This window comes from Tenrec ecaudatus, chromosome 13, assembly GCF_050624435.1.
Source record: "Tenrec ecaudatus isolate mTenEca1 chromosome 13, mTenEca1.hap1, whole genome shotgun sequence".
In the NCBI taxonomy this organism is placed as follows: Eukaryota; Metazoa; Chordata; class Mammalia; order Afrosoricida; family Tenrecidae; genus Tenrec; species Tenrec ecaudatus.
In genome coordinates this window covers 104,630,082-104,646,930 of record NC_134542.1, presented here as the reverse complement: position 1 = coordinate 104,646,930, position 16,849 = coordinate 104,630,082, and the positions used below count along the sequence as shown (strand labels likewise).

Sequence of the window (16,849 nt, the reverse complement as noted above, 5' to 3'; positions counted from 1 at the left end):
CTGTATTTAGGCTTCTGTGTATGCCCTTTGCCTCCTACTCCTTTCCTCTATTTCCTTACTCTTTCCTCCTGTCCCACTACCATGTTCAACCTTCATTCTGGTTTCAGTAATTCCTCTCAGTTACCTTGCCCTTGGGTCACTCCCAACCACCCAAAATACATATTATAGTAAAGATCTCTTTAGCTGTCAATGTGATCTCCATATCTGTCATAACTTCTCAATTAGGAATAAAGTTTTCTTAAGTGTGCTAATAGGTCCATTACAATATAGAGTGTATCCTAAACGTAATCACAAAATAAAAAGCAAGTAGACACAAGTGGGGGGTGTGCGGAACTCAGTCATCCTGGGATTCCAACTTAGGATGACCCTAGAGGACAGGGAAGACTGCCCCTGTGGGTTTTCTGAGACTGCAACTCTTTATGGGACTAGAAAAGTTTCATCTTCCTGCTGAGCAGCTGATAGCTTTGAACTACTGACCTCCCAGTTAGTAGCCCAACCTGCAACCAATCTGCCAAAAGGACTCCTATAACCCAGGATGGACTAGGGAAAATCTTTGACTCAGCTTCTTCAGCCCTCATGTTCCGTGGTTCCTTGGCTGTCTTCCTGTGTTTCTGAGTCAAGGAAGGGCCTTCCCTCAGAGCCTGCAGAGCCCTCCTGTCTAGCTGACGCCCTGAATTTTGGACTTTCTAACCTCTGAACTGTGAGAAAAGAAAGGTCCCTTCTTTAAAAGCAACCCACTTGTGATAGTTCTATTACAGCATCCCAAAGAAACTAAGATAAGACTCTACAATGGGGAGAGGACCAGTTGATGATGCAGTGCACAAACAGAAAGGCTTCTCTGAGTGGAGTTTTGTACAGGCTACAAGACTGAGCCATTATCTTCCCTGATACCAGAATGTATCAGGCAAAAGAGAAGGCTTTGATGTAAGAGTACGTGCACTCCACATTTTGCACATTAGTGCACAACTATAAAAATTAGGAAGCACGCTGAACCCATGCAAAGCTCATCCAAAAATTAACCGGAACAGTGTTTGCCTTCTTGTCATTTAGCTTACAGTACAGAAAAAGCATCTTAGTGAATTGTAATATGGCAGTTTCTAAGTTTGGATCCTGTCTCAGTTTCCTAGGGCTGCCATAACTAAATACAACTAAGTGGGCAGCAATAGAGTACAGTTTACTTTTCTACATTTCTGCATGCTAAAAAGCCAAATTTTGCATGTCGGCAGGGCTTTGCTGGCTGTCAGCTCTAGGGAAAGGGTCTTCCTTGTTCCTCAGCTGCTGGCAGCCCCAGGTGTTTCCTGCATTCCTTGACTTGCAGGTGGACTTTCACGTGCTCCTCTCCCTCTGTGTAAAACGCTCTTCTCATGTCCATATCTTTGTAAAACCCAACTCGGGACGGATTAGAATACACCCTATTTCAGTATGACTTCATTACATTAACTGCATTTCAAGGGTAAATCTCACTTTGTTGTGTAATGTGTATCATTTTTACATATAGCTTCATTCTATTATGAAAATTTTGTGGAGGTTTTTTTTTTAATGTTGAGGCTATGTGAATGATAATGGTCTATACTCTTGTTCTGCTTTTGGTATTTTTAGCCTTCTATTTATCTGGCCAGTCTAGCTAAAGGTTTATCAATTTCAGTCATATATTAAAGATCCAAATATTGGTGCTATTGGTTTTTGCTATTGTTTTTCTGTTTTCTATTTTGTGTTCCTCCATGCTAGTCTTTTCTTCCTTCTTGTTTTGAAATTAGTTTTATTTTCTTCAGAATCTTATATATAGTACCAGGTGAGATGATTAAGTTTTAATCATTTCTCTTTTTAATGTAGGTATTTATAGGTCTACAGCTTCTGTTTAATAATTTTTGTAACACTGGTATATTGGCTTCATTTCTTTCATCGCAAAGTTTGATCTAGTTTCCCTTTTCCTGTGTTACATTTGTTATTTAGTGTTCTTTAATTCCATATATCTTTTAATTTCCTGGATGTAATTTACAGATTTCTAATATTCATTTCATCAGAGAATATACTTTGTGTTCTTTTAGTCCACTTTAAATTTATTCAGGCTAGTTTTGTAACCTACAGGTGATCAGATATGGGAAATGTTTCGAAAGCTAAGCGCCTTTTAGACTTCTTTTCCAAAGTAGTCCCCTTCAATAAACTTACTTTCTGTTTAAATATTTTTATAAAAGAAAATGAAATGTTCCGTGGGCATTTAAGAAGAGCGTATCTTCTGCTGTGGTTAAATGGAATGATCTGTTGATGTCTGCTTTGTTGTTTGTGTATAATACAGGCATATATTCTTTTATTATGCTTCATTTTGTTATGCTTTGCAGATACTGCATTTCTTATCAATTGAAGGTTTGTGGCAACCCAACATTGAGCAACTCATGCCCTTTTTCCCACAGCTTGTGTTCACGTTCTGTCACTGTTACATTTTGGTAATGCTCACAATATTTCAAACTTTCCCATAATGATATTGTTAAAGCATTTCTTCTTCCTTGGGTTCCACAGCCTATGCTCATGGAAGCAACAGTGAAGAATCAAATGATCTCTTGAATTGGGTAAATCTGCAGCACAGGGACTCTTTGAAGTGTGAAAAAAAAACAAGTTTGTGACTTTTAGGGCTAAGGTGCCCCTGACCCAAGCCATAGTATTTTCATTCACGTCGTATGTATGTGAAAGGTGGTCATTGAGTAAGGAAGGCTAAAGAAGAATCTGTGTACCTGAATTAGGGTGCTGGGGGAAAATATTGCAAGTACCATGGACTACCAAAAACAAACAAACAAATCTGTCCTGGAAGTACAGCCTGAATGCTCTCTAGAAGCAAGGATGGTAAGATTTCATCGTGTGTTCTTTGGGCGTGTTATTAAGAGAGACCAGTCCCTGGAGAAGATATCATGCTTGGTAAAGTGAGGGGCCGTAAAAAGAGGAAGGCCCTCTGCAAGACGAGTTGACACAGTGGCTGCAACATGAGCTAGGATAGAAGATCGAAAGCATAAATGTGACTTGAACAGTAAAAACTTGTCAGTTGATCTCTCTGCTGATGCATGCTGGACCTAATTTGGTTTTCAACATTCTCTGTATTTTTGTTCTGTTTCATATTAGGTTATATCTCAAAGGTGTTAGGTCATTGGAGGTCATCAGCTTGAAGTAGTGTTACATGTTTATCTGTGTTTTGATATGTGAAACCCAGGATTGATGAATCTATAGGGACTGCAAGTAGAATAAGGTTTTCTGGGGGTGGTGAAAGGGAGACCATGTTAAGGAGTCCAGGAAGAAAAAGAATGTTTGGAAACTGGTAGCAATTATATAATTCTGCTTGACATGATTCAACTATAGAATAATATATATGTATTAATTCTCAATTTATAATAAAACACAATTGGCTCAAACATAAGAACAATTGTGAGGAACACACAGGACTAGACAATATTTCATTCTGGTTTATGTAGAGTTGGAACCTACTTGATGTACATAGCCTCAACAGCATAATGTAAAGACAACTTTTGTATACACTGTGAAGCCAAAATAATTATGTGACTCAATTTATTGTGATACTCACTTTATTGTGATGGTCTGTAAAGAAACCTGCAATAGCCCAAGGTACACCTGTATTGTTCCATTCTTGAAAGATCACTTATGTTTAATTGTTACAACTGTTATTGAGAATGGGGTTTCATATCTCCAACTATTTTTTATTTCTCCAATTATTTCAGGTTTTACTTCATTAATTTTGAGTCTCTATTGCTATATCAATATATACCATTTTTTAATGTCATAAAATGTCCTGTTTGCATCTGATAATAATTATTTTCTTTTTTTTTTATTTTCTTAATTTTTGTGTGTGGTGTTAGTATAGCCACTCCAGCTCTCTTTTAAGTTAGATTGCATGATACATGTCTTAATCTTCTACATTCAACCTTTTATATTTTTTATTCTTAAGTATATCTCCTAAAGTATATACTTGGATTATGTTTCTTTATCCATTCTGACAATCTCTGCCTTTAACTGGAGTTTTTTATCTAAAATCTGTGTGTTGAGCATATACTCTGAGAAGCTAGACTACATGAAGAAGCACATGCCAACAGGATTGGAGGAAGTCCGGGAGGAATGGAAGCACTTACAAGATAAAAGACTGCAGGTTTCAGAATGGATGGCAGCTCGATGTACGGAAAACAAAAATTCTTAGAATGATCCACAGTCATTGCTCATGGAGACCAAAGTTAAGAAATCACAAGGGGTATGGCTTTGGGGAAACCTGCTGCACAAGACTCATTTAAAGAGCACCACTCTATGAGCTTTTAAAAGCACTTCTAAAGAACATCACTAAAGACCTCTTTATAGAGCGTTGCTTTGAGACCTCAAAAGGACCACCACCCATGGCATTTTTCATTGCCTCATATGCATGTGAAAATTGGACAGTAAATAAGACTGGAGAAGAATTCACATATTGGATTATGGTCTTAGCAAAGAATATTGAACCTAGCATTGACTGCCACAAGCACTAATAGATCTATCTTAGAAGAAGAACAGCCAGAGTATTCCACTGAAGTGGGGATGGCAAGACTGTCTCACGTAATTAAGACATTTCATCTGGAGACAGTAGTCCCTGAAAAAGGACATCTAACTTGGTGTAGGAGGGCATCAGCAAAAAAGGGGAAGACCTTCAAAGGAGATGGATTGACACGGTGGCTATCACAAAGGTCCCCAAAATAATGACAGTTGTAAGGTGGTGCTGGACTGAGCAGTGTTGCTCTCTGTTGTACATAGGTTCGCTGTGAATTGGAACAGACTCAACAAACACTGTTTGATAGTTTCTTCTTTTTTTTTCTTATAGTGAAATATATATAACAAATGACCATGTCAGCCACTTTGGTGTGTACTTTTCATTAACTTTTAATTACATTAATTACTGCTGTGATGTTTGTTGTCATGCTATCCACCTAAAATCAGTGCTTACACCCCTCTGTGCCTACTCTTCCGTCTTCTATATCTCCAAGGTGATTCCGTCTGAAACATTTTGGACAAATATTGTTAGGTGTCCTCGAGTTGATTCCAACTCATAACAACCCTATGTTCAACAGAATGAAACTCGGCTGCGTCCTGAGGCATCCCATAATTGTTCTTATGTTTGAGCTCACTGTTGCAGGCTCGGTGTCAGTCTGGTTTGTCGAGAGTTTTCCTCCTGTTCAATGCCCCTCACTTTACCATGGAGCCCTGGTTGCGTAGTGGCTACAGCTTGGGCTGCTAATGACTAGATCAGCAGTTAAAAACAACCATCTACTCCTGAGAAAGATGGGGCTTTTTACTCCCATAAGAATTCCTGTCCTGCCAGTGGTGAGAGTGGTGGTACCAGAAAGAGGAACTGATTACAAGGATCTACATATCACCTCCTTCCTGGGGGACAGACAACAGAAAAGTAGGTGAAGGGAGACACCGGACAGTGAAAGATATGACAAAATAATAATAATTTATAAATTATCAGGGTTCATGAGAGGGGGGGGAAATGAGCTGTTGCCAGGGGCTTACGTGGAGAGCATATATTTTGAGAATGATGAGGGCAATGCATTGATGTGTGTATGGATTATGTTAAGAGTTGTGTGAGCCCCTAATAAAATGAATTTTTTTTAAGAATTACCTGTCCTGGGATTTCACAGGAGAAGTTGTAGCCTGTCCTACAGAGTCTATATGAGTCAGAATTAACTAGATGACAGTGAGTTTGGTTTGGCTTTCTGTTTTAATCAAATGTGACATCCTTCTTCAGGAACTCGTCTCTCCTGATGACATGTCCAATGTTTGTGAGACATCATCTTACCAATCGTGCTTCTTAAGAATATTCTGGGTGTATTTTTTTCTAAGACAGATTTGTTTGTTCTTTTGGCAGTCCATGGTCTTTCAGTATTCTTCACTATTGCCGTAACTGATAGTCTCATTTACCACGAAACTATCCCCAAATGAGATTACATCTGTATTTTAGGATATACAGTATATATTTAGGGATGAGGAGTAGACACAATTCAATTTGTAACAGCTTTTGATAGACCCACAAGTGGGTCACTTTGTCATTGAACTTACAGTTATTACAGTTGCATTTACAGTGCTTCCTGTGTTGTATACGTTTGCGGAAACATTGATTAGTAGTCCTTCAATTTCGGGAGCCTTCTGTGTTGCCAATGCCTTCAACGCAGCTTGGACTTCTTCCTCCTAAAACAGTTGAAGGTCAAGTTATTTTTGGCATGGGGACTTTTTCTCGTTTTCCCATTATGTATGGAGCATAGTTCAATTATCTGCCTATAGGAACTTTCAGTATTGCAACTCAAGGCATTTATATTTTCTTTAGTTTGCTCAGCTTGAGGAATTCTAAGCATGTTTTACCTTTTTTATTTTCAAATTCTAGGTCTTTACACATTTCATTGAAATACTTTGTTATACAGCCTCTCTGATTAGTTCATTTTATTTCACCAATTCTTCTCTTCACTTCTATTCTGATACTCATTTTAGTCTTTGCTTTCTCCCCTCCCCTTTTTGTTTACTTCATGATTGATGGCTTTGATGTTGGCCCGCAATGTTATTCATGTTCAGTGCATCAGATCTGTTCTTAAGATGGTCTCTGAATTCAGGTAGGACATATTCAAAGTCACCCTCCCACTGTCCTGGAGTGAGTCTTGAACTGATGGGTCGGTGTCAGAAGTTGATAGTCTGTTCCACACTTGGCTCCTGACCTTGTTCTATTGATTATATTAAGCTTCTTCAGTATCTCTTTTTTTCATAGATGTAGTCAATTTTATTCCTGTGTATTCCACTCAGGGAGGTCCACATATATAGTTGCAGTTTGTTATTTTTTACAAAGGTATTTTTAATGAGTGTTGTGTTGTTTTTACAAAATTCTGTCAGTCTTTAGTATGGTGTCTGTCACCAGGCCCATATTTTCCAAGTGCTGGTCTTAGTTTCCAATATATGCCTGCTGTTATCAGTATTTATCATTGCATCTTGATTGTGTGTGTGATAAATTTTAGGCTACAGAAGTTGATAAATCTTCAGTATCGTCATGTGTAACATCAGCAGTTAGTGTGTAAATTTAATAGTAGTTGCTGTATCTGGTCCTCCTTTTTAGGCATATGCGTTTTAACCTGTCCCTGACAGCTTCATAACTCCATTTCTCTTCAGTTTGTTAGGCAGACAGTGAGCTGTCTGATATGAATGTCTTATTCAAAATGACCAATACCAGTCAATTGCTGCTTAAAATATCAATCTTTGTGTATTCTATTTCATGTTTTTCTTTGTAAATAATATTTTACTGAAATTTTGGTGAAAATTTACATAGCAAGTCTGGCTCTTATTTGACCATTTTCTTTTTTCTTTTTGTAAACGTTTTATTAGGAGTTCATACAATTCTTATTACAATTCATACATAAATTGTGTAAAGCACATCTGTACATTCATTGCCTTCATCATTTTCAAAGCATTTGCTCTCCACTTAAGCCTTTGGCATCAGGTCCTCTTTTTCTTTTCCCGCTCCTCCTCCCTCATGAGCCCTTGATTATTTATTTATTTATTTATTTATTTAGACCCCAGGCCCCTGCGGGGCAGGCGCCCGAGCCCTTGATAATTTATAAATTATTATTTTGTCATATCTTGCCCTTTCTGACATCTCCCTTCACCCTCTTTTCTGTTGTCCATCCCCCAGGGAGGAGGTCACATGAAGATCCTTGTAATCGGTTCCCTCTTTCCAACCCACTCACCTTCTACCCTCCCAATATCGCCCCTCACACCCCTGGTCCTGAAGGTTTCATCCTCCCTGGATTCCCTGTGTTTCCAGTTCCTATCTGCACCAGTGTACATCCTCTGGTCTAGCCAGACTTGCAAGGTAGAATTCAGATCATGATAGTGAGGGGGGTGGGGTGGAGGAAGGGGAGGGAAACATTTAGGAACTGGAGGAAAGCTGTATTCTTCATCGGTGCTACATTGCACCCTGACTGACTCATCTCCTTCCCTAGACCCCTCTGCAAGGGGATCTCCAGTGGCCGACAAATGGGCTTTGGGTCTCTACTCTGCACTTCCCCTTCATTCACTAGGGTAAGATTTTTTTGTTCTGATGATGCCTTATACCTGATCCCTTCGACACCTCGTGATCACACGGGCTGGTGTGCTTCTTCCATGTGGGCTTTATTGCTTCTGAGCTAGATGACCACTTGTTTACCTTCAAGCCTTTAAGACCCCAGACACTATCTCTTTTGATAGCCGGGCACCATCAGCTTTCTTCTCCACATTTGCTTATGCACCCATTTGTCCTCAGCGATTTTATCATGGAGGTGTGCACCCACTGATACGATTTTTTGTTCTTTGGTGCCTGATAACTGATCCCTTCGGCACCTCATGATCACACAGGGTGATGTGTTCTTCCATGTGGGCTTTGTTACTTCTGAGCTAGATGGCCGCTTGTTTATCTTCAAGCCTTTAAGACCCCAGACACTTTCTCTTTTGATAGCCGGGCACCATCAGCTTTCTTCGCCACATTTGCTTATTCACCCGCTTTGTCTTCAGCGGTTGTGTTGGGAGGGTGAGCATCATCATGGAATTCCAATTAAATAGAAGAAAGTGTTCTTGTATTGAGGGAGTACTTGAGTAGAGGCCCAGTGTATTTGACCATTTTCACAGAAATTTTTTTTAGTGACAGTAGTTGCATATTGCAATATGTTAACATTCACTTTCATTGTAGTCAAATTGTTTCCTTTCTAATAATGTTGTTTCCCTGCTTATCTTCTCATCTTTGGCATTGAATAGTTGTTAGTCATTTGGTCTCATACTAATGATTTTAATTGGCATATAATTAACATACAATTCAGTAGTTCAATCATATTAAGAAGAGTTGTCCATTCATCACCACAGACAATTTTAGATCATACTGATGGTTTTTTGAGGGCACCAGTCTCTGGTAGTATCCTATATTTTATGGAGATTGCTATTAATTAAAAAATAATCTCAGGGTAGGCTTGGTTCTAGGCTTAAACAGTAACTCTGGGAGATAGTCCCAGGGAATCTTCTCTTTTCTATGTCCTAGTTGGGCTGACTTCTTCCTCTTTTTGCATAATAATTTGAGGTCTGCTTAATTTTTCCCCCCATGGTATCTACAAACAGCTATTTTGATCCTGGTTAGAATGTGGTAGCAGTGCACCATCTAGTTCTTCAGGTCCCAAAGTAGATGAGGTTGTGATTAGTACAGACTTCAGTTTTTTGTTACGTTTTTACTATTTTGTTCCCAAAAAGTAGAAACAGAGTTGTAACATTGCATTTTGACTACCTCCATTTTTTCTTGATTCATACTTTGAAGATCCATCCCATATTATGATTATTATGGATGTTTTTAGCTGTGTGTGTGTGTGTGTGCGTGTGTGTGTAAGAGAGAGATTTATATACAAGAGCAATTGAACATTGAGAAAACATTCCAGCCCAGTCCAGATCAAGTCCATAAGTCTGACATTAGCCCATATGTCCAATAGCAATCCATAAAATCCTCTTCAGATGCATGAAACACATGCAATGATGCCGAATGTAGAAGAGCACAGTGGGTAAAAAGTCTTTGGATCCAGTGGCAATGTAAGCATCTCAGCACTGACAGGAGTCTCCACATGGCTTCCCAGCACCCAGGGCTGTGTCAGAGTGGATCCATGTGCTTGTAAACTGCAATATCTCTCAGGGAGTGGCAGAGAGAAAAGTGTCTCCTGCCTCCAAGGATGAAGTACCAGATTTCCCAGAATTCTCAGGAGAAGGCTATGATCTGATTGACAGACTAGACTCCACCCCTGCACTCATAATCGTCTCAAATTGACAATAATATAACTACCTCACTCTTGTATACCACGTAGTGTTGTATGGTCTTTACCACGTTACCGCATTTAATCCTAACACAACTTCGAGTGGCCTTTTCCGATCCTCATTGGACAGAAACCCAGAGATGTTAAGTGACTTTCCTAGCACTTTCTTTTACTCTGAGTTATACCACATCAGCAAATTAAGATCCCATAGCTTTACTTTATCCTTGTTATTAAGGTTGACTCTTTTAAAGAGGTAGCTTCTCCTATACCATATTTTGAGTGCCTCACCTTCCAGTACTATATCAGACAGACAGTGTTCCACTGCTTTTCCCAAGATTATCATCGGCCAGTTGTTTATAAGAGCATCACACACACACACACACACACACACACAGTATATCGCCAGGTCTGTCTTTCTACTCTTACTCTGGTATCTCTGCTGAAATATGTCTACCATGGATGATCCTGCTGATATTCTGAAATACCTGTGTCAAAGTGTCTAGCATTAAGAGCAACAGTCAAGCCATAGTTTTTCAGAGATGTGGGCTTAGAGTCTCCTCAATTCTTTCATAAGCGTGTACACAGCTTTTGGTATGCACACCAAAAGAGAAAAAAATTTTTTAACTGCTATCAGTTACTTTTGAGATAGCAACTCTTTAGAATAGCCCCTATGTGTTTCTAAGGCTTTTTCCTACCAATTGGCACATGATTTCAAACTGCTGACCTGTTGGTTAATAGCCCAGTATATAGCCACTATATCACCAGGACTCTTGTGTATGCATATAGGCCTGTTCATTTACATGGCCTTCTAGATTTCTGGTAACATGTCAGGAATTTTCAAAGCCTCTATGAACATCTCATTCCCCAGATTTTTCATTTTACTTTTTTTGAATACAGCTGAATTTCACAAGTTATATCCACTGTTCAGATAATTGCTGAATTAGTAAAAAAGAAATGCCCCAGAGGAATATTTCTATTTCAAGTCAGAACAAACATTCAAGTGAGGTCTTCCAGAGAACCACCATAGGGATCAAATAACAGTCCTTTGGAAATGAAGATTTGAATAGCCTCCAACCCTATTCTTCCACCTCTGATGGCTGCCCAACTATTGATTTTCATTTTCATTTTTTGTAGGCTCTTGGTTTTTTAAGGTTTCCCTGCAACTGGAGATTAGGTGTGTGGTGCAAACAGGACAAGTTTAAACATCCAAAGTTCATTCTTCTTAACAAGATCAAACACTTTTAAAAAATCATTGTATTGGAGCTCATACAATTCTTATCATAATCCATACATCTATCCATTGTGTCAAGCACATTTGTACATTTGTTGCCATCATCATTCTCAAAACATTTGTTTTCTACTTGAGCCCTTGGTATCAGCTCCTCATTTCCCCCTCCCTCCTCCTTCATGAACCCTTGATAGTTTATAAATTATTATTATTTTGTCATGTCTTTACACTGTCCGATGTCTCCCATCACCCACTTTCTGTTGTTAGTCCCCCAGGAAGGGGGTTATTTGTAGATCCATGTGATCAGTTCCCCCTTTCTACCCCACCTTATCCTTACCCTCCTGGTATCGCTACTCTCATTTTTGATCCTGAGGGGTTTATCTCTCCTGGATTCTCTGTGTTTACAGTTCTTATCTGTACCAGTGTGCATCCTCTGGTCTAGCCAGATTTGTAAGGTAGGATTGGGATCATAATAGTGGGAGAGAGGAAGCAGTAAAGAACTAGAGAAAAGTTGTATGTTTCATCATTGCTATACTGCACCCTGACTGGCTCATCTCCTCCCTGAAACCATTCTGTATGGGGATATCCAATTGTCTATAGATAGATGGGCTTTGTGTCTCCACTCCGCACTCCTCCTCATTCACAATGATAAGATTTTTGGTTCTTTGATGCCGATACCTGATTCCATCGATACCTCATGATCACACAAGCTGGTGTGCTTCTTCCATGTGGGCTTTGTTGCTTCCCAATTAGATGGCTGCTTGCTTATCTTCCAGCCTTTAAGACCCCAGATGCTATATCTTTTGATAGCCACGTACCATCAGCTTTCTTCACCACATTTGCTTATATACTCGCTTTGTCTTCAGCGATCATGTTGGGAAGGTGAGCATTATGCAATGGCAATTTAATAGAACAAAGTGTTCTTGTGTTGAGGAAGTACTTGAGTATAGGCCCCAATGTCCGTCTGCTACCTTAATACTAAACCTACAAATATATGCACATATCCCTGTATTTAAACCTCTATAAATGCCCTTTGCCTCCTAGTTTTTTCCTCTATTTCCTTTTACTTTCCTCTTGAGCCCTTGATCAAGCTCTACCAGGCCCACTACACCCTCCTGGCCATCGATTTTGGATCACCTGCTGTTCCCTTGTCCCTGGGTTTGTTAACACCCACTTATTTCTCCCCCCCGCCCTCCCCATCTCCAACCCACCCCCAACCATAGGTCCGTTGCTTTCTCCTCCAGATTGTTTATACTACCTATCTTATCTAGATCGACCTGCAGAGCTAATAATATGCACAAAAAACAAAACAACACAAAAAGAATAGCCTGTAAATACTTAAAGTTGTTTGTTGACCTTTTAGGAATCAAACACTTTTTCTTGAATAATTTTGCCAAATTGCTACAAGTTTTGATTAATTTCCAGGGTTCTGAAAAGGTTGGTTCTGACAATTTTCCCCCATTGCTTTTAGGGAATAAATAAGTTCTGGAATTGTAAAAGATTCTTTACTCTGCTTTTTTGTTGATACCCTGGTTATTTATTTTAATTCTATTTAACTTCATAATAATCCTTTGCCTTAAGTCAAATCCCTCTCTAATCCCTAATCCCTCGTCTAGTCCCTCTCATTAAAAAAATTATATTTAAATAATTTAAAACTCAAATGATAGGTGAAGAGTAGGTCATCAGAATTTGAAACGAATTTGTTACCATAAACCAGTCCCTTATGTTAACCATTTTTTCAGCCACTGCCCATAATAACCTTAACCCTTGGTAAATACTGATCTGCTCTCCAGCTCTAATTTTATCCTTTTGAGATTCATATTAATTGAATTCTATGGTATGTAGTCTCTTGATACTAGCATTTTTCACTCAAATAGGACTTTTGATGTTCACAGAGTTATTCCAAGTGTTCCCATTTATAGGTGAGCTGTATCCCATTTTGTGGATATACCAGACTTTCTTTATCCATTTTATTGATGAAGGATAATGGGATTGTTTTAATTTGGGACTATTGTAAATAAAACTGCTGTGAACATTTGTGTATAGTCTTTTTTTGGTGGACATACACTTACATACTCTTAACTGGGACTTGGTACATGAATTTTTATAAGAACGTTCCGAATTATTTTGCAGAGTGGCTAATTAATTTTAAAGATCCTTTGATACTCCATCCAGATAAACTGTTAACATCTGTAATTTAAAAACAAAAAACACCTCACTGCTATCAAGTTGATGCCTGCTCAAAGTGACCCTATAGGACAGTATAGAACTGCCCCTGTGGGTTTCTGAGACTCCTAACTCTTTACAGGAGTAAAAACCCCGTCTTTCTTCCAAGCAGCGGCTGGTGGTTTCAAACTGCTGTCCTTGCAGTTAATAGCCCAAGTGACCACCATACCACCAGGACTTCTCACATCTATAATAGAGCCCAACAATTTATGGGAAAATTCTGTTTTCTTTTAATTCCATTTTTCCATGAACTGTTTGAAGCCCCTTTATAAGTTGATGCAATATTTTTATAATTTAAGAAGTCATGTTTGTTGAGAATTATGACTTCGATATTTCTTATAAAATTGAAAACTTTGGTGTTAGGGTTTTGTTTTGTTTTAATACTCATAGTTGGTTTTTCTGTGCCAATAGTGTCTCTTGTAAACTGCTCTAGGAGATTGCAAATACTCTGCCTCTGATAGAGGACTTAACTGTGTGGTGTCTAACCTTGTCCCATTTGTACCACCCACCATTCTCTAGTTACAGAGTGACCTTAAAAAACCAAGAGCCAGCAATCAAAATGAAGACCAGTAGTCTGGCCGCCACCAGTGAGAAGTGGAAACTTTGGGGAATCATTGTTGCATGTGAATTGCCTCTCTTTTTAAGAAATGGATGTACGTGGGAGAAAGACAAGGCTTTCTACTCCCATAAAGTTAACCGTCTAAAAAAAGAGTTAGCAGCCTCCGAATCTACCAGGGGCAGTTCTGCCCTAGTGGTCGTTAAGAGTCAGAGTCAGCTCAATCTGGTTATGTCTGCGTTGGTGCACTGAGCACTGTAATGGAGGAGAGTTGGAGCACAAGGAAATTAAAGCTTTAAAATACCCTCTCTATGCAAACACGGAAAAGCCTTTGAACGCGGGAGCCCTAACTAATGAGGTTTATGACGGAGCGGTCATGGGCTCCGCTGGCCAGCCAACACCAGGCCTGTTTGTCCAGCGTCAACCCATGGGTGTCCTCGGTGCAGCCGCTAGGCCCGGTCCACTTGCCGCAGTGTCACCTGGCTGCCCTCTGGTTTTTGTTTTTTCTAACCAAGTCCTTCATTTCAATAACCTCTTTTTAAAGACAACACATACCTCCTAAATTTCTATTTTGGCAATGAGCAGCAAAAGGAATCGTTCCCTCTCCCATTGTTTTCCTAAGTTTTAGCACTGTCTTCCTGGTTTTCACAAGCTGAAATCCCGCTAGACGGTTCTCATGTGTACCAAGGCGCCTGCCTCTCCCTCCATAGAAGGAGTGGCAAGGAATAAACGTCTGGTTGGGAGAATGAATGAATGAAGCTTTAAAATATATTTAAAGTGTTTACACCTCTCTCCAATTTTGTATCTTGAAAAACTAAATTTGTAGAAAGGTACAAGACTGGCATCATAAACACGTATCTCCCTTTACCTAGATTCACCAATTATTAATGTTTTAGTTAAATTTGTTTCATATTTATATGTCGGAGGGTCCTCAGAAAGTTTGGAAAAATGGAATTAAAAGATAATAAAAATGTTTCACAAAAAAGGATTAGATTTACATAAAACTATGGGAAGTTTTTGTTCTTTTTAGCTTAAGACAGCATATCTTTTAAAGAAATTCTAGGCGAAAAATACACGAAAGTAATGAAAGCTGGCCTTTGGTAGGATGGCTTTGAGTGTTTTCCTTATTACCATGTTTGTTTTTTGTATATTTGTTTCTAAATTACATTTATGCATTTAAAAACTAAATGTGGTAGGGGCACGTAGATAATATTTTAAAAACCTGAATTTTTCTTTAAAGTTTTCGATAAAAGTTACCTTAAAATGCAGCTTTTAGAGTCAAAGAATGTAGTGTATGTGATGTACTCTGTTACACAAAAATAATTGGACCAGTACCCGTCCACTGAGATGTTGCAGATTAAGGTTGTTTTGCATCTTTTGCTACATATGCTTCCTTTCTTTTTATGTTTCAGTGCCAAACCTAAGTCAGAAATCCACGTATCTATGACCACTCCAGTCTCTGTGTCCATGGAGACAGTGTCTAATCAAAATAATGACCAGCCCACCATTGCTGTCCCTCCCACTGTGCAGCAGCCTACACCAACCATTCCAACCTTGATTGCAGCAGCTAGCCCCCCATCACAGCCATCAGTTGCCCTGTCAACCATTCCTGGAGCCGTTCACATCACTCCTCCCATCACCACCATTGCCACCGCCCCCCCACCGTCAGCAGCTGTGGGCAGCAGTCTCTCCTCTGTGTTGGGCACTCCTGTACCTGAGATAAAAATTAAAGAAGAAGTGGAACCAATGGACATCATGAGACCAGTTTCTGGTAAGTTCATCCACAGGATACTCTCTGTTGGCAGTTGCTTTTTCCCCTTTCTCTAAGTCTTCAAAGTCCAAACTCATCAGCGACCCTTAGTAAGCAAGTCCAACTAATTCATGCCCATTTGAAATGATATCATTAGAATTCTCTTTAGAGTTTGGATTTTTCAAAACTATTTAGCCCTCGTGTATGGTGTACATGTATTTCACGAGTTCTTAATAAATAAAAGAAACATTTAGTTCCTTCTAAAAGCTAAAACAATTTTTGCTGCTTTTTTATAATTTTTATTTATCCAAATGGATCTAAAATTATTTTTAATTAAGAAAATAGTTGTGTATCACTTAGCACACCTGATATAGTCTATGAAATAGGTTGTTAAAAATTTTTTTTAAAAAAGAAATATACACAACCATACTTGACTAGAAAAAAAAAGAAATAGGATGTTATATGATTTAGACATTGTACCAACACTATATTATATACAAACTGCCTGGATTATTAATGAATTTCATTTCTGAATTAAGTTGAATTTGTATATAAGTCGGAACAGATACAGTTTGTTTCTAACATCAGTTCATTGATATTTGTCTTAGTATATAGTGTACTCATCTCTGCATTAAAAATATTTTAAACAAATATTTCCAGATATTCTAAAATAGGGGTCCTCAAACTACTGCCCACGGGCCACATGCGACCCACCGAGGATATTTATCCAGGCCGCCAGGTGTTTTTTTTGCCCCATTTGGTTTTTACATAAGATATGTGCACTGTGCATAGGAATTTGTTCATAGTTTTTTTTATTTTAAAACTATAGTCCAGCCCTCCAATGGGTCTGAGGGCCAGTGAACTGGCCCCCTCTTTAAAAAGTTTGAGTACCCCTGCTCTAAAAACTGTATCAGTCATCTGTAATAAAATAGTAATACCCAGTTGTCATTATGAACCATAGTATGATCTCAAATTCCAAATGTAAGAGACTTTATGAGGCATATATCTGTACGTATATTACTCTCTCATGTTGCCTGAAGGAACATGCGTGCCCACGACTGTATTATTGACACAACAATTTAACTCCTAGGCATATACCAGGAGAATCGAAGCAGGAGCACAACTATAGACCAGTGTATGCCCATTAATAAATAAATGATAAAATGTGGTGTGTGTGTATATATGTACATATACACACACACACACAATGACATATATTTAACTTAAGAGAAATGACTCACTACAACATGCTTGAATCTTGAAAGCAT

The 16,849-nt window shown here is 38.8% G+C and overlaps 1 protein-coding gene across 4 annotated transcripts in view; it reads left to right on the top strand.

The window, feature by feature from the left end:
- The window catches only part of SAP130 (Sin3A associated protein 130), an 82,732-nt gene that overhangs the window by 53,487 nt on the left and 12,396 nt on the right, over positions 1-16,849 (top strand). For all 4 annotated transcript variants that reach the window (XM_075529974.1, XM_075529972.1, XM_075529973.1 and 1 more), the window contains one exon: positions 15,244-15,602. In XM_075529974.1, coding sequence (XP_075386089.1) covers positions 15,244-15,602 — 359 coding nt within the window. The remainder of the gene's footprint in view (positions 1-15,243; positions 15,603-16,849) is intronic.